This window comes from Grus americana, chromosome 1, assembly GCF_028858705.1.
Source record: "Grus americana isolate bGruAme1 chromosome 1, bGruAme1.mat, whole genome shotgun sequence".
Classification (NCBI taxonomy): Eukaryota; Metazoa; Chordata; class Aves; order Gruiformes; family Gruidae; genus Grus; species Grus americana.
The window spans coordinates 43775575-43801298 of NC_072852.1; the positions used below are offsets into that span (position 1 = coordinate 43775575).

Here is a 25724-nt window from a genome sequence, read left to right on the forward strand (position 1 = left end):
TATTGTATACACTCTATATGATACGTCAGAATCAGAGATAAATCTGTTCACTTTACAGTGGTCCATTCGTGGTTCAAGACTGATTTCTTGCTTCACATTCAAAAGGCAGGGGCAGAGAAAGCAGTTCTGACATGGTTTGGGGCGGTTTTTCCTTTCTTTGGCTGCTCTGCATTCATATCGACTTTTTCCAAGGAGAGAAGCAGGTGCTCTGCTAAATTTTAACATCGTCTTTAATGAGATTCTGGCTTACAGTATGTCCTGGGAGGTTTGTCAATAGATTTATTCATGTGCCATTTAGGTACTTTTATTAATCCTTTTAGCCTTGTGGAACAGAGTTGATGATTATCTCATTTCATACTTGATTCTGGTCTGATGTAAATGGGGATGTATGTATTGAAAATAAAAGACTTTTTTTTTTGATAGGATGTCATGTGTTATATTCTGGATTGTTTAAGTTGCAATGACAAATATATGCTGTTGGCTAAAGGCACCTGTTTAGAATATGCTATGGCTCTGAGCTGGTTATGGGTGCCACACATTTTGTTTATGTAAAGCTTCTCCTGAAAGAGTCCCTTTAGAGTTAATAAAGTTTTGTAACCATCTGTGGCTTTGAAGCGCAAAATGACTCGACCAAAAGTGCTCCTGAAGCAGTAGTGAAGTGGGGGTGTGGGGACGGTCAGGAGAAAACAAGTCCGGCAGCAATTGGAATTGCTGCTGTTCAGAGGACACCACTGTTTGGAAAAGGAAATTGAGGGCAGAAGAACGGTTACAGCTGCATGTCGACAAAAGTCGGCATATGTCAGTAAGTTACCTCTTCGGTATGTCTTGGGATAATAGTGCCATTCTTTCCTGCAATCTGAAACACTTCAGTTGTCAGTGTAAGCGGATGTCGACATAGCGTACATCTCCTTGGCTGTGAGCAGTCTGGTGTAGCTCCCACCCCATGTGAAACACTCTGCAATTGAAAAGATATATGGAGTCCAGATTTTACCAAATAAACCTTTCCAGATTCTTTCTGCCAAAAATCCAAGCCAAGAAAATACACCACCCCCATAATACTCTCAGATGCCACTTAATAGTGGCTTTTATCATACTCTTTCCAGTTTTCACTCTCATTTAGGCATTTGAGTGACTATTTCAAGAAGCAACCACAAATTGTAGGCTGTTAACTTGTACACAGCATAACAAACAAACGCATAGCAAGAACCTTGCAGTTCTTGTTTGTCTACAAAGGTAGTAATTTTTACATGCTCGTAGGAGTTTTCCCCTGTGTAAATAAAATGTGCGCCTAGAAACAAATGTCCTAGGAAGCCAGGCTGGGAACATTTCTTCCAGTAAATCATTGATTTTTCAAAAAGTTGGCATTGCTATTTGAATGGATCACAGCTAATTGCACTGATAATTCCCTTCCCTTTCTCTCGCCAAGGATTTACATTAAAATAAAGCTTACCAGCAGCTTTACTTATGTACGTATGCGCTGTTTAAATGGAGCTGAAAACACTACCTCAGCGTATGACCCTTTCCCTGAATGTGTTCCCCCAGCGCCGGACTCTGAAGGTTGCGTTATTGTATAATTGGATGAGTAACGATACATACAGTTTAGGTCAGACTTGGCAGGATCCAGAGCAGCACTAGCACCAGATAAGATGGTTATCGCTCGGTGAGGGCCCTGGGGAGGACAGCCGGTCTAGTGGGCTGTTGACCGTGGAGCACCACGGTAGGTGAAGTAGATGTGGTGTAACTGGGGATTGCTCACAGCCCCATCATTCGTGAGAACCACAGGACGCTTTAGGCAGCTGGCACAAGGTGGAGCAGTTTTATGGCTACATTAATTAATGCCAAATATTGGCCTGATACAGAGCTGGATCAGGATCAGAGGAGAATGAAAGCAATTTATTGTGTTCATCTGTACGTGCTCCATGTATGTCATATAAATGTATTAATACTGCTTGACATGTTTATATTTTTATATTGAAAGGATGGATAGCTCTAAAGTAATTTACTGCTGATACTTTATTTCTCATATTTAGTTTTTTTATTTCCATAGATGGAATAAACTGATCTTGATAGAAGCAGTTGACTCATTTCTACGCTCTAGCAGGTTAACACTGTTGACAGTGCGCTATTTGACTTTTGCTGCAGTGCGGTGACGTTTTGGCTGTGAGATTTAATCTCAGTGTTTCCCAAAAGGTGGTCTAAGTTTAATGCATGCCTATAATAAATTATATGTAGAATAGGAATAGCCTGATTGTGTTTGTCTGAAACTGAAAGCAGTTAGAGTTGCCCAAAAGCCTAAAATGGAAATGGCAAACTGGGCCTTTGCAGTGAAATCTGGAAACTTGCATAGGGTATTTTAGCTTCCATAAAACTATGGTGTAAAGACATATTTAACAACTCAGAATGGGACCTGGATCATAAAAAGCACCTTATGTTGTGCCTTATTAGAAATAAGATGTTTTTATGTCTGTCTTCAGAATAGTAAGGATTTTTATCCTCAAAATTTAAATGATTTTAAGTATTGGCTTCATATTGCATTATATTGATGTATTTCAAATTCTATTCCAGTGCATTTGCTCATATTAAAAAAAAACCCCACCAAAACAGTTTAAGAAAGGAGCTGAATTGGTACATAGACGAATTGGTAACTCTCAGATATTTAATACAGATAAGTGGATGTGTTGCATCTTTGTTATCTTGCCTTTCTGGTAAGATACAGTAATATCTAATGGGGTTAGGTAGCTGGCCAGGAAGATGATGTGAGCAGCAACGTACTTGAGGCCAGAGTGCTGGGATGCTAGAATAACAAGGAGCTACTGCCATCAGGGAGGGAGGGGTTTCTTTAAGCGTTGAATTATTAGGCATCTAGTTAGATGTGTACGCATTCTCACTTCGTTAATCTCCATATCACCTCCTTCAGTGTGATAAGCCCCCAAACAGAGGTCTTGCCACATTATGAAATCCTGTTCTCAGCAACTCTCCCTGTATTACTATTCCTAGCCTTCAGTTTCTACTAAATAATGTGTACACTTATTTGAATGGGTGACCAGCTTGTTTATACCAATATATGTGCCAGGCCTGGGATGCTTTTTTATTGTGAGCTAGAAAAACAAATCCAAGACAGTGAGATATGGATGTTTAGGGAATCAGCGTGCCCCTCCTGGAACAGTTCCATCTCTACAAGCTCCTGCTTTGCAGATTCCTGCTGTCCGTCTGCAGGAACAATTCAATCCAGAACAGGCATACTCTGTTCAATCTTGCCCCAGTAGAAATCAGCAGATGGATTTGCACAGATTTCACTAAAAGTAAAACTGTAAGGAACAGGATCTGCTATACACTGTTTCTTTCTACAGATCCTTCTATTCCACTTATAAATATAGTCAGATGCCTCCAGAGTCAACCACAGAGTCAAAGTTTGAAGATAGTTGAGCACTGCAGGTGGGATTAGTATCACTGATTTTCATCATCTAAAAATTAGGAATTTAATTTAAGCTGGTATTCTAGGTTACTTTCATGGTTATTGAAAGGCATCTTCAGAAAGGAATTCATTCTTCTTGTATTAGGCTCCTGCATGGGTTACACTGCTTCATAGTTTCCTGTTTCTCTGGGCACGGACTGTTGATGGAGCCTAGATGCTCACCCCAGGCTAGATGCCTGCATTTTGGATGAAATTATCTTGTCTCTAAATACTACTGACTTTAAGTGATTAGCCGTCTTAATTTCCATATCAAACTGGTATGGAATATGCATATATGCATATATAAATGGAATATGCATATATAAACAAATATGCAAAACTCAGAAGTATTGCAGCACAGTTATGCAAGGTATATATTCTTCAATATATTTCATTGCCATTAATTGGTGGATCGATCTGAGCTGCTCAGGTATGGGAGCAGCAGAGGGCACAAAAGGACTGAGCTGAGAATACGTGCCGTTGCTGGATGCAGCCCTGCTTTTCCAGAGGTCCCTTCCTGTGTAAATGCCTGCTGCTACTGCTGCCCTTCATTCTCCGTGTCATTAAGCTCCGGACTAGTGACTCGCCTGATGTGGGGGCGGGAGGTGACGTTCCTTCCCCACTATCGTTAGTCACGGCACGTCCTGCACCTCAGTGCTTCCCCTGAGTCACCCCCTGCCTCCAGAGCTCCCTTCCCAGCTTTTGCTGTGCTTTTGGGGGTGGTGGGCATCGTCTGCTTGCCTTGAACCGATGAGGAACTGTTGATGCCTGGCAAAGATGGCAGTTAGGGAAAGCAGTTCATACCACCCAATTCCACATGAGAAAGGATTAGGGCAGCGCAAAGTTTTGAATGGCGTTAGTGAAGCAATTGATCCAGCGCAGAAACAAGTCGGCTTTTTAAGTATCTGCAAACAAGACAGGGCATCAGATACTCATTAGTACCATAAGTTTACAATAAGCTGTGATGAACACTTCCATTTGTGCAACAGTGCCAAAGGGACATGTGGTTTGTTTGTTTGTTTAGCTCCAGGCCCTACTTCTTACCCTAAATGCAAAAATCCTTCTGTTTATATGTTATCCTTAGTAGAGTTATTTCTGATTTCTTGTGGTACAGGTAGGACGAGGCCAAAACCCAGACATTTTAATGAAAGATCCAACTGAAAACAGATGAATGTGTTTTAACTCCTTTGTGAGGAGATGAATGTTATTTTTTTTTTGCATCAGTACATGCTGCAGTTGGACATTCTTGGTGGGAATGAAGAGGATCTTGCCTGTGCTTGACGTGATGACATTGGGTATTCTGCTAGTAAATGGACTTACTGAAGTAAATTGCTAACCCTTTGACTTGAACAGCTAGTAAAAATTTCAGATCTTAGTCAGTTATTCCCAGAAGAAGGAAAAAAAACCCGAGGAATTTTTAAATACCATTTTCTGCCTTACATGAACTTAGGATACCCTTCTATCTTAAAAGGAAAAAAAAAAAAAAAAAAGAACCAACAAATAATCTGGGGCAATTTCCTTGCCCATATCCCAAGATTGTTTCATTCATAACCTTAACACGAAATGTTTATTTATTCTGCACATTGATACTATTCAGGTAATTCTGTGCTTTTTGTTTTTCTGCAGTGGTTTTTCTGTTCCTGAGTTTTGTCTCTGCTTCTTCTAGTCAGCTCTTTTTTGTTTTTCTTTGTCAATCATCTCAACCAAAACAATTTTAACAAAGTCATTCTGCCAAACTTGTTTGAATCTCTGAGAGGCCTTGCATTTGCCTTTGCTCCAAGCAAAACTGTGTGCTTAGCTGTCTCTTAGAGATATACCTTGTCTCTTAATTTAGAGATATCTTCAGAGAGACATCTTAAGAGATATCAACCTTCTCTCATAAGGGAAAAAAGGGTGATGAAACGTTTGATATAAGGATCTTTGATGAAAGGATATCTTCTTTCCTAATTATTTTCTTTCTTATTTCTCAATATTTGGTAACATAGGAAATACTCCCTCCTTGTGTTAAGACTTAAAACACATCATACAGCAGACCTGCATGAATTAATGGACTACTTTTTAAGGCATCTGTGAAAAGTAGCTGAAAAAAATACTTACAGTAAGTAGACTTATATTAGTATAAAGAAAACAAAACAGTTCTGCAGGAAGATATTTTGAGGTGAGCAAAGTGTTTGAGAGCTGATCTTATCTGGCTTAAAGGTAAGACCAAATACAAGTTCTGTCCTTACTGCAGTGCCATAGCTCCTCAACTTTCTCATCAGATAAAAGTATGATGAGAAGTGTTGTTGGTTGGTTTTTTTTTTTCTTATCTTTTAGCTGTTTTCTATATTTACATGCAGTTTACAGCTTTTGACTTGAATAGGTTGTTATATCTGCTGCCAGGTAGTTATGGCTATGGGGGGGAGTTTAATAGTATTTGTCCCTCATATTACCTTAATGAATGCGTTAAAGGAACAAAGTGACAAAAGCAAAGTAAAGGCAAAATAATCTTTCATGCAAAAATAGGAGAAGTAATTATTAGGAGATATTTTCTATCTTGGTTCTCTCCAGGCTGAGGGCAGTTTCCTCTTCCCAAACCTAAGTGAAGAGACTAAGGTCAAAGGGCATCCTAAGGCTTAAAGAGGGTGGTGCTAGAAAGGAGAAGCATCACTAAGAGCTAGTAGGTACAGAAGGACACAAACTGCATAAATAGTGTTTTTGAAAGGTTGCTGAGACTTTTTACAAAAGCAGATGTGGTGTTCAAAGGGAGCGAACGCTTCCAGTCTGCTCACTCAGGAGAGGTGAATACAGGGGCCCTGCAGCTCCAGGCTCCCCATGGACCACTTTCAGGGCTTAAGAGGCTGTATCTCCTGCAAGGGGCACGTGGGTGGGTTTGGAGCGGGCCAGGCCATGTTGTATCAGGCATGGCTCTCTAAAAATTCCACAGTCACAGTGACAGGAGGCCAGGAGCCAGCACCTTCCAGCCAGGAATACAGAACAGCCTGAAGTGACTTTATAAATGCTTTCAAGGAATGTTGAAAACTTAGGCAATGAAATAAAGAAAACTGTTTGTTGCTTTAAGCCTTTGTTCTGCCTCCTGACTTTGAGTGAATAAAAACATGATGTTTGTTTAGAAGTGTTTGGGTTTCCCTGCAAACTGAGATTCTGACAGAATCTTTCCACAAAAAAAAGACTCACTTGTGCCAAATTCAGACGGTCCAGTCAGTTGAATAAATGGCGTAAGAAACTGGGCAAGGCGTAACTAGTCTGAGGTGTTTGCACTGCACGTTCCCATGAAGAGCACCAAGAGGGGTGTGCGCACAGCAGAGGAATTGCACAGCTCTACCAGTAGTGCTCCAACATCACACCTTCCCTACATTTTGTAGCCTCCCTGCACATTGTCTTGCTATTCATTCAGTTGTAGGATTCTTCATGAACTCTGCTTATGTAGCGTATATTCAGTGACTGGAATATATATAGCTAAAACAATTAGATGATAACCATACTATCTACCTGTGGATTTAAGAAATTTTCTCAAGTCTTGGCTTTCTTGTTGGGTCTTTAGGTTTTCATAGCACAAGCTAAAACATCCATCTAGATGCAAAGTGTAAGTTGTGGGGTTTTGCGCTTTTTTAAAAAAATGTTTTACTTAGTAACTGCTGAAGGACATCTGTGAACCTCTCATGTAAACTTAACTGCCCAATAAACTTGTAAACATCTGTTTTACAAAGATGGACAACATATAATTATATGTACATGTTACCATTTTTAAATAACCTTTGCTTCACATCAGATAAACTCAGATCGGTTCCTTATTCTGTGGCCAGTTTTTTGGTTGAACATCATTGCAAGGCTGATTATGCAGTATTGTCATGTGCCCTCTGTATCACTGCGGCTGTCGTGTGATTGGAATTTGGAGCATGCCAACACAATTAACTGAAATATCCTGTTCTTAAGAGAATTATTTACAGGACTGTGTTGTATCACTGAGTGTCATTGTGAACATTTTAAATATCATTTTTAGGATTTAATATTTTTTAGTGGCTTACAAGACAAGATACTTTATAATTCATGTGCTAGAGTATGTATTTTGCTATAGTACTTTCAGTATTTTTACACTGTTCCTTGGGGATCCAAATCTTGCAAGTTTGTTTGACGTGTACCAAAGTCACCTGCGGTATAAATAACTGTTTATAAGAGAATACTTCTGTGGATTTGAAGAAATATGGTACATTCATCTACACAAGAGAGGGATACATAATATTTTGGGAGAGACTCACTTAAATCTGTCTAGCTGACTTGGGCTTGTTTTGCTATAAAACCACACACTAGAGAAGCCATTTGCCCACTTTCATCCTTCTTTAATGTATGGAACATCTTTTTCAGTCAAAGAGACACAGATGAAACTTAAGTGGTTCAGCAGATTCTAGATCAGAGCTTGACACTTAAAAGAGTTTTACTGCTGTGACTCAGGAATAATTATTAGGCAGATAATGCCAATACCATTATAACCTGTAATAAGATAATGACAGTAACATAAAATGCAGCATTGATGTAAGAATGGGATTTTATTACTGATAGTGAAGTAACATGAACCTGCCCGGGGAAGTTGAGAAGAAAGCCATCTGGTGCAATGTTTGAGAAGCCTTTCTGTGGGACTGCACAACTCAAGAGGTACATCAGTTTGATAAAATTTCAATCTTCACTTTTCACTCCAACTTGTAGTTCCCAAATGTATAAATTCTTCAGAAAAAAAAGAATAAAAATGCATTAGGGCTCCCTATGTTTTCAGGAGGTTCCTCCAAAGCATTTCTCCTTACATTTCCATCCAAAATGGGAGACATTCACCAAGTCCTACTAAAAAAGGCAATCCTCTATTATCAGAGGCCTTCAAGAACAACTGTAAGAATTTAAGGAAAAACTTGTTTTAAGGACTGTTTTGTTCCATACTTATTTTATGCACTAAATAATGTAGCAAATGGTTGAACTTTTAACAAAGGATATCCTTTGTACAGTAATTCCTGAAATATGACCTTCCCTCCTCCCCCAAAGAATTTATGTTCCTCTGACTACCTCACTTGCATTTTAGGTGCCTATATCCATCATTCTCATCCTCAGAACTCCCACTCAGCAGCTGCCTATTTTGGCAGCACTTGTAGTCCATCCATAGCCATCCCAGGTTTTTACATTAAGGATCCGTACTGACGTGAAATTGTACTTCTGAGAATGCTCAGAAGCTGCGTTGGCTCAACAGAGTCAAGCACCTTACCAGCAAGGTTTAGTTAAAGGGCAGGTGAAATAAGCACCTGCCTACTGGTCGAAAAAGTTAGAGCTGGCAAACCCCCCCCCCCAGTGTTACAGAATGAAATATTTATTATTCATTGGCAATAATTGTTTCCTGTTAAAAATAATTAAAAAGATCTAGTATGATCAAATTATTTTTCTTATTATTTTATCAGGGAGTTAGAAGGTTAATGGGAAAGGTCAGAAAAAGCAGTTTTGCTTGTTCTAAAAAAGTAGACTAAACGGAGAGCTGTCAACAGAAGTCCCCAAAGTAATCCTCCACCTGCTTCTGTACAATAAAAGCAGCTGCGTGGGCTCTCCTGGAGTGCCAGCCTTCTCAGAGAGAGCGACCTGAGGAGTTAGTGGTGCCATTAGTGCCATCCTGCACCACGGTCTGAGAAAACAACAGAGCATAACGTGGGATGGGACACAGAGTGGTAGGCTACTGGTTTAGGGACACATGATGCCCCTTTTACTAGGATCATTTCTGTTTCTTACATTTGTAGGACAAAATACAGAAAGGCTCTTGGAAGGAAAGGCTGGAGCACAATCTCCTCTGTCCAAAATGAGCGCTGTAATCTCTAGCCAGCAGAGTTATTTGTTTGTGTTTTCAGTGAGTTCCTTTCTTCTTCATCCTCTGCTTCCTGCTCACAAGATCCCAAATCTTGAATTATTTTCTGCATAGTGGTGTGGCTGCAATGAGAGTATCCCCTTCCTAATCCTTTACAGAAGCCTTTAGTCCCAGGGGGTGATTGTGTGGGAGGTAGAAGATATGGATTTAATTAAATTTAAAGGCAGTGACCCTTTAAAGTGAGCTAGTCAATCCCTATCCTTCATTTCTAGTCTGTTATCCAAGAGACAGGGTATCACTAGAGTGTGTATTTTAAGAGGAAACATAAGATAGTGAGTGAAGAATTGCAGATGTGGAGAGCAGTCCCTTGAGGAAGAGGGTGGTGGGTGCCCTGTGTAGGGCCAGTTATGAGGACCCAGCGAACAGACCTCAAACACAAAAAGCACCCACTGTTTTGTGTCCTAAGAGATATGGGTTTCGCCTTTAAGTAAAAAAACCCCACCATATGCCAAGAGCTAATAGCGCTATTTGTACTTACGTGTCAGGTGGTGGCTGTAGGGTGAAGAAAAAAAAAAGTCAGGCAGTTGCTGAGCTTCTATTTTCACAGCTCTCTCAAGACCTTTCTTTTCTTCAGGCCTCTTGCTGTTCCAGATATGGAGTAAACTCCAACAGGTCATTTCATTTGTATTTGTCTGTGCCTGGAGTCAGTGATGACCAGCCCTTTAGTTTGCATGTGTGTCCAGGACTTGGAAGTGGTTGACAGCTTTCAGTTCCACATCTTCTGCTCATTTCTTTCTGTGCCCTAAAATTCACATCATATTATTGTGATATAACATTAAGAAGCAAAAAATGTGCATCTTGTTTGTAGGAGGAGAGATACAGATATCGTAGTTCGGATACTAGTTTGAAGCCATAGGATCCAGTGCTTATGCAAAGGTGTCTGTGTGAGCAGAGCTATAAACCTTACCTGTCTCAAAACCTCAGTAAATAACTTGAATGTTCATTTCTATCAGGGTGGATCTTTACATAACTAAGCCCTGATCCTTCATAAATGGCTTTGCGATCTTAGAGTAGAAGGTATTACATATAAACTTCAGATCATTATCCATCTTAATTATTATCCATTATCTAAACCTCCTTGGTCTTCAGACCTGAAGTTCGTGTATCAGTATGTCAGTATTCAGCATAAGAATGTGCTAGTTCGGTATTAAAAAACTCTTTAATTAAAAGTGATGTGTTTAACTGTTGCTAGATTTATTTTCCTTTTTTTTGGCAGGTTGAGGTTGCTATTTTAATACTGAGCTAAGAGGGGACTTTTGTTGTCTTCAGTGGTAAATCATAGGTGGGAAGGTTTTGAGTCATGAATCACGTATCTTTGATGTTACTTTGAGGGGCGCTGCAGCCCTATAGAAGTGTGTAGCAGAAAACAAAAGGTGGGATATATGTTAGAAGATTTGCATGGGAGACTGCAGATTGAACACAGATGAAGGACAGTCCCCAGGTCATAAGGACCTCCCTTCTGGAGACACTGCCTCTTTCCATGTGTTGTGCAGCCAGAGCCTTCACTGGAGGTGTTTAGGCAGCTTACTCTTTTATAATAGAAATTAAGGGTGTTGAGAACATTTTTAGTAGGAATCTAGAACCTTTTTCTTTCCTTCGTATGATCCTTCCAGATTTGGTTGTATTACAAAAGCTGTATATGAGACAGGTCTTTTGTTAAATGAGAAAGATTGTAGTATTGAATGTCCTTTGGGATGAGAAGTCTTCTGTTGTCAAAACTATGATAAGATTATCTTCTCTTTGTTATTTAAGATTGCTGACTGGTAGAATTTACTTCATATATAAAATTTATTGTGCTGGATGATTGTCAATTTAAGTATTATCATTAGAATGGGCAGGCCTTTGTTAAGGACAGTGCTTTCAATAGTGATCAAGGGGAAATAAGTCCTAAAGTGGTATTCCTATTGTACTGAGCTGCGTTCTTAGTCTTTCAAGTCCTGAAACACTGTTTTATGTTTCTTGAACTGAAGAAGTTTGTGTATAGAATGTCATCTGTGTAAGCACAATTTAATTTCCCTAAGATTCAGCTAGCTAGCAAAAGGCAAAATGATTGCACACACATGACCATTACCACTCATACATTCACCACCAAGACTTGTTTTAACACAAATTAATGACAGTAAGAAGAGGCTGAGATCACTTATGCGTGAAATCATTAACATATTTACTTAATATTAATATTGTGTTACCTTTAGCACCTCTGGTCTAAACAGACCAGACATTGGTCTGCTGAATGTGTGCAACACATTCATCGATATTAAAGTCATAGAGTTGGTGACAAACAACTTTTAAACATCAAAGCCCAGAGAAAAATTAAGCAGGACTTAGAGTGTCTTGTTATAAAATATGTAGCTCAGAAAGCAAACAGTTTATTTTGTTTATTTTGATTTGCAAAGCTATTCTTCCACATGAGAGGAAACCAGACAATTCAAATCAGTTTCTAAGCCTCAAAAATTACCAGCTAGAAGGAGACTTTATATTTAAAGTTAGTTGCAGTCTTATTTGCCACTGTTTTCTCACAAGAAAAGAACAAAAGTATGTTTTAATATTTTTGCATCTTTATATATCAGAAATTTGCCTTCCCACACTTAAAAAGAAGTGCTGGAAAAGAGGGTTATTTTGATCCCCAGGCCAAGTTCTTTAATGCCAAATCGCAGTGTGGAAAGAATGTCTCTGTCCAAGTTATAAATCCTTAAAATGAGCTTTGATGGAAAATCTGGAGTAGTTTCGCAGTGGAATCTCCTCAGCTCCATGTGAGGAACCCTGTTGCTGCTTTGCTAAGGCAGGTGCCCACTCCATCCAGGAATGGTCTAGTTGATACCAAGAGTAGCTTCTTGCTTGTGAACAAAAAAGGCATTAAAAAAGCAAGGATGTTTTTGTTCTGCAAATTACTTTGTGATTTCCAGTCAGATCTGAGATTGTAGAATTTTTTTCTCTGCTCTTCTGTGTTGTCATGATATTGGTCAGCCACAAAGGAAACCTTTGCAAATTCAGTTCATTTTTCCCTTTACAGAAAACTTAGCTTTGCTTACTGTGGGTTTGTTTATTAAAGTGAATGCAGGACTAGTCATGAAACTTATCCTGGCAGCGACAAGACATTTATGAGACATAAGATTCATGCATATTTAGAGTATAGGAAGTCTCATTCAGGGGAATGGAATGGGGCCTCTGGTGTGGAGGGCCATCATTGCTATCCTGAATGCCCAGAAAAGTAGAAATATGGTTTTCTTTTTACCCTTCTTCCTTTGGACAGGCGCAGGTGCTCCTTCCCAAATCAGCTGTTTCTTCCAAGGGAGACCTCTTTAGCCAGGAACTGTCACAGACAGCCGCAACTCAAGCTTTGGGCAGGCTTGGATGATGTTCAAGAGTGTGTGCACATACAGGAGAGAGACGGAGTTCCAGTTGGTGAGGCACTGGAACAGGTTGCCCAGAGAGGCTGTGGATGCCCCCTCCCTGGAAGTGTTCAAGACCAGGTTGGATGAGGCTTTGGGCAACCTGGTCTAGTGGAGGGTGTCCCTGCCCGCAGCAGGGGGGTTGGAACTAGATGATCTTTAAGGTCCCTTCCAACCCAAACCATTCTATGGTTCTATGATATATTTCAGTTCCTTTATTTCTCTTAAAGAATGCTGGCACTGTCCTTTTGATCAAATTAATTTCTTCACACATCACCACTATCAAGCCCAAAGCATGGCCTCCTCTTACATTTGTCACTACTATAGCATCACACCAGTTACAGAAGTATCTCAGTGTATGTCCCACCACGCAGGACAGTCAGCAGCTTCTTCTGTCACATACTCCCTCTTCCTCATCACTTCTGGGACACATGTGTGTCAACATTAGCAGGAAGGGTTGCTCCATAGGGGAAACCAGTTTGGTACCAAGGAACCAGCACCTAAGGTACACATTTTGGGGATGGAGGGTTACTTGGATTAGTTCTCATTTTGTTGCATGGACTAAATGCCAGTTAGTGAATGGAGCACATTCAGCATGCTCTTGAAGCACACCTCTGTGTTTCATTTCATGTGAAGGGGAGCTCTGAGAGAGCACAAGTGATAGGGCACTGCCTTTAAAAGCACATTCCTTATCTGAACTACAGTGCTCAGCCAGATTCACCCTCTGAGTGGTGTCTCTAGGTGTAACATGCTCAGCAGGGAATCCTGGTCTTCCTCTCTCTAATAAAGTTAACTGAGATATTAGTTTGAATCAAAGTTTTATGTAAAAGTTGTATTGAACAACAGGTCTTGTCTTGTACTTTCACTAAACAGATGCTGAAACGTACTTTAAAAAATACATACAAGAAATAATTCCAAAGTTGCACAGGCAAGTATATGGAGTATTTGTAACAGAAAGTCTCAAGGTTGGCTGTTTTGGAGGGTTGCTCTGTGTAGCACTCAGTATTGCCTCCCGTTAATTCAGGAAGCTCAAGGCCAATGTTGATAACTGCGGTTGGTGCTGCTCCCTTACCAAGTATCGCTTCGCAGCAGCAGGAGCCTGCAGAGGAGCAGCTGTCTGGTTGGGTCCTCTGCAGCTGCAGGATGAATATCTGGCTCCTTCCTGTGGTGCTGTGTTGCTATTGCACAGGACTGAAGAGTAGCTGCCATAAGCCAATAAACAAAACGATATGATTAAACAGTAAAGCAAATCGGTATGATTCTTTTCAAAGGATGAACAAGTCATTTCATTCTATAAAGAGGTGGATTTTTAACGGTTTAACTGATTTTTAACTGATACAAATCACTTAGCAAACCTTACACACAAATACACACTCAAAGAGGCTTATACTGTTAACCTTTCATCTGACACAGATGCATCAAAAGTCTTGCCCCTGTGCCATTGGTGAATATTGGCCTCAAACACATGTATTAAATTAATTCTGAGTTGGGATTTGGTAAGAAATGGGAAGAAAGAGAGCACATTAAGTCAGTACAAATGTTACTTGGGTGATTAGATCACAAACTGTAAGTGAAACTTGGAAATATAAAACAGCCCCCTTAAAGCTGGGTAAGTCATCTGAAGCTTGCCAGTGATTGTTGAAGAGTATTGTTTCTATTCGTTTTCTTAGCTGGGATTATTGGAGTTTTATTTAATTGTATTTTTATCTGAAAATTACTGAGTAGTGTTGATGGATACATGCTGCTATTTACAAAATAGAAGCATGCTATAGGGATTCTGACATTTTGGTTAATTGGTATGCATCCCTCTAAATGGTTTCTAGTCCTTAACTCATAATTGTTCTCATTTGCTCAGTGGGATTTAGAAACAGGGTTTGTGGAATGTCATTTAATACTCATTTCATTTTGTTAAATGAAATGCATTGGCTTCCATCTTGCCTATAAATTAAGTCATTCTAGTTTCATTTTCTGGCCATATATTTTTAATTGTATAAATATTTTTCCTTCTCATGTAATTTGCTTAATGTTACAAAAAGTGCCACCCCCAGCCTCACTTTATAGCAAATGAGTCGCAGTGTGTTTTCTATAGTATGTTAAATCCGGACATAAATCGGATGCTTGGTCTGTCTCTTATGGCAGTCTAAATGTGAACCATTCTTTTCAAAGTTAGTCCTTTTCCTTGCTAAGTGGAGGTCTGAAACTAAGAAATTATTCTTTTGCAACCCAGAGAAATAACCTTCAATAAGAAAATATTTAAAAGGTCAGATCCTGCCTTCCAGTTAAATTTTCCTTAGCGCAGAGACAGCGGGAAGGAGAAAGGCATCTCTTTGCAATCTGATTTCCTCACCCTATTCTAACGCTAGTCAATGTGTTGCCCAGCTTCTCTTTATAAACACAAGCAGCTTCAGGGACACTCCAACACGCGTTTTGCTACCCACAATTTATTAGCCAAGAATAGCTACGTTGAAGTAGAGTTGCGGTCGTGCCTTCTCCTCTGGCCAATCCTCTCCATCAGGGACTCTGGGACTTTTATGTAGGCTCTGCTGGGTATTCAACATCCAGGGTAGGCCACACACTGGAAAACCGCCCGGGAAATAGATATACAGCCTTTACGGCCCATTTTGTAGCATACTGGAGAGCAACAGAAACAAGTCATCAATCTCTTCTTCTACAAGCATGATTTGAATGAGTGTCTACGGGCAAAAAGCTCTAAGTGCTATCAACTATCGGTTGTCTCCAATGCCAACATTTTAAGCAGAATAAATACATTACACTAGAAAGTCACATAGCCCTTTTATTAAGTTAACAGTGCCATATTTCCACTTTGGCTGACTGTTAAAATTCTGGTGTCAGGGCTTTGTAACAGTTTCATTTTCCTTTATTCCAAATTTTTTTAAAGAAAAAAAAAAGCATTATGAAATGTATTGATATAATTCAAACATTGAATAAAAGACAGTCCTGCTGTGTATATTGCTACGACCATTGCAACCCAGGTATACTGCTAGCAACATTTTTTTGTAATAGATAACTTTTCCTTCCATTTCTCCAACTCTTGTTTGCTACAAGATAAAGAGGAAAGAAAAATCTGTGGGAAGCTTGCTGTTGCCTACAGATTCCTTTTGGGAAATGGAGTTCTTAAAAAGAAATGGAGTTCTTAAAAAGCCTTCCCAGCCCAAAAGGTATTAGGGTGGTATGGTGCACAGAAGAGAGTACGAGAGTGAGCACTGGGGGACAGCATTTCAATTCTTTCATGCTAATGAATGAGGATAGTTGTCTCCTAGAAAGTATTTTAAAGGACAAGTGATGAGAACTGGATACTGTTTGTTTATTCCCACAGATCTAGGAAGGAAACTTTTTCATATAGTTGAGAAATATTGAAATATTTTTCAAATATAACCTATCATCCTAAATGGCATGGAAATGTGTCACGAGGTCTTGGCATAACTCAGTTGGCAGCAACTGTTCTTCCTAAACAGCAGCACTGGCACACAAGGGAGTGACAGAGGCAGACTCTAAGTATGGAAAGCTGTCTTCTCGGCAGCAACAGACCATTTTCAGATCTGAAACTCTATATTCTGTAGCAAACAAACAAAAATATGCAGAAGGATCCTGATTCTTGGAATATGCATTTTCCCACCAAGCCTATTTATAAAACTGCCCGATAAAAAAGCATATAGAATAAATGATTGCAACTCAGAGTATCTGGGTTGTATTCCCAGCTCTGTTTGCCCTTGAGTGAGCCACATTAAAAAAAAAAAAAATCCACTGAGAAAGCCTTTATACCTCAGTTTCCCCACAACTACAGAAATAATAAATAGTAGGGGTGGTCTCATTTGTGCCAGGAAAGCATGTTGAGATGATTTTGTGGAGGACGCTAACGAAGTGTCATGCATAATTATTGCATTAGTCTGACTGTACTTCTGAAATCCATCTGACATTTCCCATTTGACATTGATTGTGGGTGGTAACATTTCTGTATTAATTTTAAAGAGGAGGCATTATAGCACTGCCTGATGTATAATCACACGGTTTATGATTAAAGAATTTTCTAAGAAAGGCAGTAACCTGTGAGATGCTCTCTCTTTTTCACTCCGTTAAACCACCACGTTATGAAGCGTATTGTTTCATTACAGATCCTGCCAAGCAGCTCTACTCTGCTCCTTATAGCTACATGTGAAGTATCGAGGTGAAGTTCATAACTATATTTGGGTATCAGAGTTTATTTCCTCTACTCTCTTGAAGGTTTAGCATGACGAGCGGTTGAGGAATGCTAGGGGAAACCGTCGTTAACATGAGCAGGCTGTGCCCGAGCTCGGATTGCCCTGCTGAATCCTGTTTCGTGTTGCAACCGGTTAAGTCACCAGGAGCCGGGACGGGGCTCGGACCACACAAACACAGGATCGGGTCTGTTCCGTTACCGTGCTGTCGAGACCGGTCCTCCGCGTCGCAGATAACAGCGGCTCTCCCGTTCGTTGTCAGCGGCCAGAGCCAAGCATTGAAGTCGAATACTCCCCGGTCAGACGTGCCTGTAAAGCGGGGTGGTAGGAGAGGAAGCTTGGAGAGGAAATGAGTAAGTCAGCAACCCGGCCCAGTGTGTAGCTGTAAGGCAGGGTTACTGGAGCAAGCAGTGGAGAGGGGAGGAAGTGTTGCAACGGCTAACCCTCATGTCTGTGTTCTCTGAAACAGCCTCGTCATTGAAAAATCTAAGATAAGAGGATTTTTGGGAAATGTTACTGCACAATGAGTGCAAGACAATACGATCTGTTGCTAGTTCTGAAAAGAGGGGGAGCATACACAGCTCCTCTTTAGAGGTGCTCAGCACCCAATGGAAGGGGACGTCTCATAGAAAGCAGACTGTTGCATGAAATTATTGATTTTTTTATCTTCTGTTCTGCATGATTTTTCTGTCCTTTGCAAACTGAACATTGTCAATGGTGATGCACATGGGAGCTTTATGTTTTCCCAAGGAGTTTAAGATAAAATTTCTAAGAGGTACCTAGTTACATTGATACTTAAAACTCTGGAGGGGGGATTCTCTATTTCCCCTGATATTTGGAGCGGAGAATTTCATGTAAAAAGAATATAGTGGCATGTGTACATTCTTATAATTTCATGTGTCTATCTACATGCTTTTCATTTTTTACAACTGACTCCTGAGCAGTTGGGTCCCTGGAAGAATGAGATGAATGAGAAGGGCATCCTATGGGGTAGGGGGGAAACAGAAGCAAGTGGTGATCCCCATGGAAAGAGAGGAAATTGAGTGTGACATTCCACTGTCAATTGGGTGTTGGTTTGCTATATTGTCTCTGCCAACAACTCTTTGCCTTTTTGATTATTTTTTTTAATACTTCTGAAGTGAAAAAAAGTGTTCTTTGACCTCTGCCTCCTCCCAGGATTTTTTTTTTTGTACTATTGCATGACTATCAAAATACTGACCATCGGTAAAGTTTTGGTATGATGTGGATTATCAACTTTTGTTTACAAAACACTGTGTACATTCTTTATGCTTGCCACTTTTAAATTAATGAGAAAAGAAAATTATGAAGGGGATGGATGGGTGGGTGAAGTCCATTCTTTGAATACTAGATACTTGCAAAGCAGCTGCTTGAATGAAATTTCCCTGGCTGCTTAGTGAGAGGATACTTCAAATTGTAGTCAAAATTAGGATTGGTACACCAGATTATGTGTGGGTGTGACAAATGAAAAAGGAAATGCTTGGTAAAGTATTTTTATTTGTAATGTGAAACTAACCTAAAATAATATTAGTGGGTATTAAAGCCTGTATCTTCCAGTGGATCAGTTTCACTGCAATACAGAAAATAGCTCTGTTTATACAAATAGCTCAGAGAATATTTCTGAGACATTACTTTAGAAGAATGACTGAAGTTGAAGTACTAGTAGTAGGGAATACATGATGCTATGGGTGTGGTATGCGTCTTTTATCATCGCGATTTTATATTCTAAATATGTGTTCATACAATCTTTAGAGACTCCACATTAGCATTCATTATACCTGGTTATACAGTTGAATAAACACTTTCTTAGCTACAGTTGGCTTTAAAAACCATTTTAGTGGAGCCTTTCATGTCACTCACCTGTAATAGCAAAAAAAGAATATCAGTCAGTGAAAATACAGATGACCGAAGCAGACTTCTGGGTGCAGCAGGGAAATTTAGGGTCCCATCTAACAGCAGCATCCTTTGGCTATGGGAGAGCCAAATCAGCTTCCACAGTTTAATTCTATCGAAGTAGAATCTAAAGTGGAGTTATCTAAAGTTCTAAAGCTGTCAAGAAAGCTATGGCAAACCAGGTGGTGATCCACCTGCAGAAATATGGGAAGAAATAGGGTAGACCAAACAAGTTACAATTCTCCATCTCTTATAACGACGAGGGAGAAAATCTGTGACAAAGGTATTCAGGTAGCGAAGGAGTCCCTAGCTCCAGGAGTCCAGGAGTGAACGTGGACTGAGCAGTGATACTTTTGCTGGGTGGAAAGTGGATGTTGGTTCTCTGGGTAAGACTCTGGACTGGGAATTGCATCCATTTTCCTGCTCTGGCTCTGCCACAGATTGCCTTGGTGAACTAAGCAAGTAAATGGCTTTGGCCTCTGTTTATCTGTTCACAAAATGGGATTCTGACCCCTTCCTCCCCAGGGTCTGTGAGGTTAAATAAAAGGATGTTTGTAAAGTGAGCTCATATTGTTTTTATGGAAGAGGTTTCAACATTTTTAAACAATAATCTCAGCAGAGAAAGAACCTTGGATATTATATTTACTGTACGACAGTGATGCTGTCGTACTTACATACCTTCTTTCAGTGGTAACATCCTATGGTAGCGGGAAGGTCTGTACAAGTCCTTTCTTCTGGGGCAGGCAGAGAGGGCACAGACACCCCACAAAAGGGAGCCAGGGCTGGCTGCCCAGGGCCTCTGATACCCTCCAGCTGTGTGATACCCCTGCACCAAGCTCTGCTAGTGCTGGGACACCCCGGGGTGGTGTGAGCATCTCTTGGGGTGCACTCTTCCTTCGATATGTAGGTGAAGGAGCTGGGACGCCCCGGGGTGGTGTGAGCACCTCTTGGGGTGCACTCTTCCTTCGGTACGTAGGTGAAGGTGCTGGGACATCCCGCGGTGGTGTGAGCACCTCTTGGGGTGCACTCTTCCTTTGGTACATAGGTAAAGTTGTCTGTTCTTATCTCACCCTAACTGAACCTGGTTCCCCTTGCGTGCGCGCTGTAGGTATTACCAAACGCTCTCTCTGCATACATATACGCCTTATGAAATGCCTGCAACCTCTCTCTTCCACCCGCCCTCCTCCTTTCTTTTGGAGGATGTAGTTCAGCTGGTCCTTTTCAACCTTTTGTTGATAACTGCCATTTTTGTGCTGCCTGTTACTAAGTATTTGGTGCTGCTCAGTCTCACCCTTCCCCCCTGCTCCTCTTTTGGCGGAGAAAGGATGCAGCATATTTCCAGAATATATACTCTAATTCCAGCGATGACTACTGTACATCTGGCGCTCTCAGTCTCCTCTGTGCACATGACAGCACGCTGAATCGTAGGCGAGGGGACAAACGACCTGTCCCTGCGCGGCGGGACATGGTGATTACTGCAGAAAGTGTCACAGAGGCATCGCCAGGCGCGGGATTGCCGGCGACAACCCGATGAGCTCTTACCAAACACAGGCACACGTCTCTGCTATCACTTTCTCTTAGGCAGCCCCGGAGTGTGAATGTTGGCGGTGGGGTGTGCATATAGGTAGAAACACGGTGGGAGGTGGAATTGCGGTAGATGTGACTGATTTACGACAGGAGTTTTCTTTACAGTCATAAGGGGAATTTTGCTTGGTCACAGCAAGTTTGAACCCTCATGAAACAGCCTGAATCATTTGAAGTTAAAGTAAAACAGAGAATGGCAGGGGGAGGGGCATGGCCAGTTAAAAAAAAAAAAGGCAAAAAACACAACGTTAAAATTGTTTCCTTTGGTGCTGACTTTTTAAATGGGAATGCGATCCAGAATAGTTCTGGTCTGCAAGCCAACATTTGTTTTAAGAATTTTTATTGTCTTCTTTCCTCTCTTCCCCCTCTCCCTCTGCCCTCCCCCTCTGCTCTACAGATTTACACTGACTGGGCTAACCACTACCTAGCAAAATCTGGCCACAAGCGGTTGATCAAGGATTTGCAACAGGACATTGCAGATGGAGTTCTGCTAGCAGAAATCATCCAGATCATCGGTAAGACCAGGGCTGCGAGAAGTGCTGCGAGCTGACTCCTTGCATGGGGGAATATATAATTCAAGTTGAATGTATTTAACAATAAGATGAACCCTGAATAATACAATTTGACTGGGTCCATATGTCTCTGATATTTGTGTGGTTCATCCTTGTCTTAATTAAAAAATACGTTTATGTGAGCATGTTTGGAAGTGGCTGTTTAACCATACTTTAAATGGCCAGAACTGTATCTTACACACTTTGAATTGTCAGAAATGAATGCTTCATTAAACCATATGTCTCCCATGTGTGCATTTTGTTCGTTGGAGTGGCTCATACTTTCTGGGATGCCTTGAAACTGTATCCTGACCCTGCAAAGACAATTGTGGAAGATTTCATGTCAGCAGTTATTTTGCAGGGGCTGAAGAATTAGCAGCGACCTCCTTCGCACTTCCCCCTTTGCATGATTTGGCATGTGGAAGCAACTGCTGCTAACAAGAGTGTTGTTACTGTACGACTGAGCTTTACTTAGAAAGGAGCTCTGTGTCAACAAAACCCTGTGCACTTTATTGCTGTGTCTTTTCTGCTCTTCTTTTTTTTTTTTTTTTTGGTTTTGGTTTTTTAGGTCTTTTTTTTTTTTTGGCCAGGGAGTGGAAAGTTTTATTTCATTGTTTACTTCTGCTTTTCTCCTCACTGTTTTTGTTTAGCAAATGAAAAGGTTGAAGATATCAATGGCTGTCCCCGGAGCCAGTCTCAAATGGTAAGAATAAAATATATTTTTCATCTGTGTTGGCACCTCTGCACTTTCCTAAAATGCTTTTTAATAATGATTTATATAAAGTGTGAATATTCTGTCCCACGTTTACCATAAAGTCTTAATTCTCATATAGTGTTCCTGGTACTTTTTTTTCCACATGTGCTTAGTGTTTGTCACTTAACTTCTCTGCTTGCTAACTTTGCGTCTTGAGGTAACCCAGCAGCAAAACTTCTAATCACTTCTTATTAATCCAGAGCTGCCTTAGCAGACCTGTTCTTCTGATGATCCAGATAATTTCATTTAACTTCATTTTTAAGGGCAGTAAATAAAAAAAAAAAATTTTAAGTGGAGTCTTTGTGTCTGGAAAACTGGTTTGATGAACAAGACTTGCCAAATTATTTTTGAATATAAATAGCCTTTTGGATTGTCCACTGTAACGTCCAGTTAGATGCACTGACTCCAAGACTTTCAGAAATAGCACTTTAGTCATATAGCTCTCTGAGCTATAGCTGGCAGCTGCTTAAAGACATTTTAGTACTCTCAGGCAAGAAGCATTTTGTGACTGTGATTCATATGGAGTCTTATTAAACTTCTACTGTGTTTATGGCTAGTCAACTACATTTAATATGATAAACCCTCCTTATAAGGCTGTGGAACTCACAGGTACAAAAATCTGAGCCTCAGTAACATCACCATGCATTCTGGTCATGCTCCCTCATGCTGAGGACTTTGGCTTTCTGTTCACATCCAAATACTACATGAATAAGGTGCATAATTTTGTAGCTGGCAAGGATTTTGGAGTGTAATGATTTGGATGAGCTTGCATAATAGCAAACTGCTGAATCTGGGCTTAAAAGTGGAAATGGAGTAGAAAAAAATTTGCATTTATTCAGTGCATTTTTTAAAGGGGGAAGGCATTTGCAGCTTTTTTCTGCAAAGCTGCAAAAGGTAAAAGGAAAAAATTTGAGTACCAGGGAAGTGAATGATCAGGTCTTTCGGTTCTTACTTTTCAAAAAAGGTGCAGGTTTAGAATAAGTTTTTTCTTTGGCTTTCAGGCTTTTTTAAACAGTCCATAGTAAGAATAGATGCATTTTCCTTAATAATAGTTATTATTTTAATTACTCATATTACAGCAGCACCTAGCGGCCCTGGCTGAGAACATTGGGAACTCTAGCGTGGAACTCTACTATTACACACACAGATCGAGAGATAATCACTCTCGACTTCAATCACATTAAAACCTGCCATTCCAGACAGACAAGGCAAACAAGAAGAGACAAAAGCACAGAAAAGTGATATGATTTCCCGAGGTTATGTAAGTGGTTAGTGACCATCTAGGATTGCTCAGGGACCCACCACTCTGATGTCTATCGAGCTTCATTTCCATGAGAAGAAGCCGAGCTGCAGAGAAAATTATTCACTCTAGCAATGTTTGCATGTCCAAAGCGATGACATCTGTGTATGTTCCCTGTCGATAGGTAAATCTTTATGTGGCACAGGGATTCAGGATTTCATCTCTAGCTCCGCTGCGGGTATGGAGGAAGCATGGTCAATGCATACCCGTGCCGCAGCAGTACCTGTGGGAATCTCTTCGTACCCGTCTTCCTCCTGCCATAAGCACATCGCTCAGCTCAGCCGGGCCAAAGACTGTCTCAGGTGCTCTGGGTCTCAAACCAGGTGCTTTGAACACTCCTGTACATAGTCATACATCAGCGTTTGCACAGTGCTAAGGTGTCACGTTTAGCCACTTTAACTTGATAGAAGTAGAATATATTTTTATCCTTCTTTGATTCAGTCTCTTTACTGTATTGTTTTATCTCTACAGTCTGATCAGATTATTTTCCTGCCTTTTAACTTACCAATTTTATACTGCTGATTTCTTCAACTGAGCTAGGAAATTTAAAATGGACTGAAGCTAAAGTAGTTCAAACTTGTCAGCCTTTCCTCTCAAAGCATCTCAGAGACCCCAGGTATTGAGTCTGCTCTCCATTTTTCTCCTTTGGACTGTGCACTGATCTGGCCTAGCTGAAGGCATGATCTTATTGCATTTTCAGGTAATTTCCCTTGGCAGTGCTCAATTTTGTTAGCCCACTCAATTAATGATAGGCCAATTCTCTTCTCCTTGTAACAGTGGACTCTTGGGTGTTTGTAATATGCAGAAAAAAATGTAACAGTGGTCGAAGCTAGTTTACATATTTGACATATGCCAATACGTAGCAACATGTCTTGTCCGGATTTGTCAGAACATCAGCCATCAAACCAACAACAGTCATGATATTGCTATAGCATGCGTGTTAGCCATTCATTCGCCGCTTTCATTTTAACATTTTTAGTTTATAAACCTCAAGAATCCCACCACCCTTTTCTTTCACATATGTTTTCATGATCCTTGCTCTCGTAACTTGCAATTAAGGACAAATGTTTTCTGTATTCATCTGCCATTTGATACCCTTCCCAGGAGGTGATGTCTAAGACATCTTATTAGCTTAAAAGAAGCTAGAGAGCACTGACAGGGATTGTCTGCTGCTGGAAACACTTGATATTCTGTGTAGATTATATTGATATCAATTCATAATTAATCATTACCAATAATCCCAAGTTCTGTGCCACTCAGCATTTGGTTTTCCTTTTGCCAATGGCTTCATCTTTCAAGATTTTTAAGGCATTTCAATTCAGCTGTTACCTTAGTTTGTAAACATCTTTTAATGTTGATTTTAAATATGTATATAATGCTTCTTTTTTAGTTTTCTTTTAGCTAGGTCTGTTGCAATGTCTTGCACTCTGTGCTCATTTTGGCAGTGATACATAAAGTACTTGCAGACAAGTTGAACTGGGTCCACAGGTCCAAGTTCATAAAAATTCAAACCTGTGAACCCCAGCAGCATCCAGTTTCTGCATAGTTAGCTTTACCAGGATCCTCGTGACTGTCATTATGCTCTCACATTTGATGCCACACACAGAATTTGAGAACCTGAGAAGTACTGGGGAATAAATTATTTCATATTCAAATCTCAGAAACTTTAACTACATGAAACTTGCAAGAGAACTGGCAATATTTGCTTGTTTGCTGGGTAAACTACTGTGGTAAAAAGGTTTTGGCATTTCTCGTGAGTGATTTTAATAAAGATAATAAGGATTTAAAACTCGGTGTATTATAATATGTTTACAGTGTCATATAGAGTCTTCTCCTTGCCTTGCCTATTTTTTTCTTGACAGCTATGCATTCAAGGAGGATTATGGCACTTCAGCCCTTTTTCATCATCTCTTTCAAGCCCTTCAATGGAAAAAAATACCACATTCATTTCTAGCTTTGCCTTGTATGAATTATTCCATAAGTCTATCAATTAAGGAAACCTAGAATAATTTTTCTTTTAGAAGATAATGGTCTTTCAAGTATTTACCTTTGATATCTTTTTGGTTTGATACAACCAAAATCTAATGCCTTTCTGCTTCTTTTATAAGCCTTTTTTTTCTTTAATTTCTGTTGTAAGTTCTCTTATCATTAGAAAAAGCAGGACATGGTTAGAAAATAAGTTATAAAGCTTTTCTCTAATGGTCCAAAGAGAAAGAATTCAGACTTTTTTTCTTCCTGAACATATTAAAAAGGTACTGGAAGATCTCCAGTGTTTTGTCTCTAAACAGATCATACCAAACATATAGTAAGCATACAGAGTATCAAATTTTATCCATCCTGGGGTTGTCACAGAAAATGCAAGAGAGTCACAAAGTGTTGTACTGAAAATCTTTTTATGGTGATATTTGCAGTATTGTCCCTTGAGAATTTTACAAAACTAATGTTTCTATTCTTTCCTCATGCAGTTTATGGTGCTTTCAGCTGCATGAATAGTAAAACAAATTCAAAGTTGCCAAAATTTTAAGTATATTGTTTTTCAAGCTGATTTTTCCTTCAGAGACTGACGTTGTCGTATTAGCTGTTTTTTCTTCCTTGGAATTAGCTCTTGCTACTTCCTGTGAGAACTGTCTATGTCAGTACACATCTATGTACAAAAACATCCTTAATT

The 25724-nt window shown here is 40.0% G+C and overlaps 1 protein-coding gene across 12 annotated transcripts in view; it reads left to right on the forward strand.

Annotated features, from left to right (window-relative positions):
- NAV3 (neuron navigator 3) overlaps positions 1–25724 on the forward strand; it is a 273105-nt gene that overhangs the window by 61203 nt on the left and 186178 nt on the right. For 11 of the 12 annotated variants that reach the window (XM_054831177.1, XM_054831187.1, XM_054831197.1 and 8 more), the window contains exons 2-3: positions 20849–20966; positions 21653–21705. In XM_054831177.1, the coding sequence (XP_054687152.1) occupies positions 20849–20966; positions 21653–21705 (171 nt within the window). Of the gene's footprint in view, positions 1–17176; positions 17310–20848; positions 20967–21652; positions 21706–25724 lie in introns of those variants that run through there. The other variant, XM_054831234.1, reaches the window with a different exon arrangement.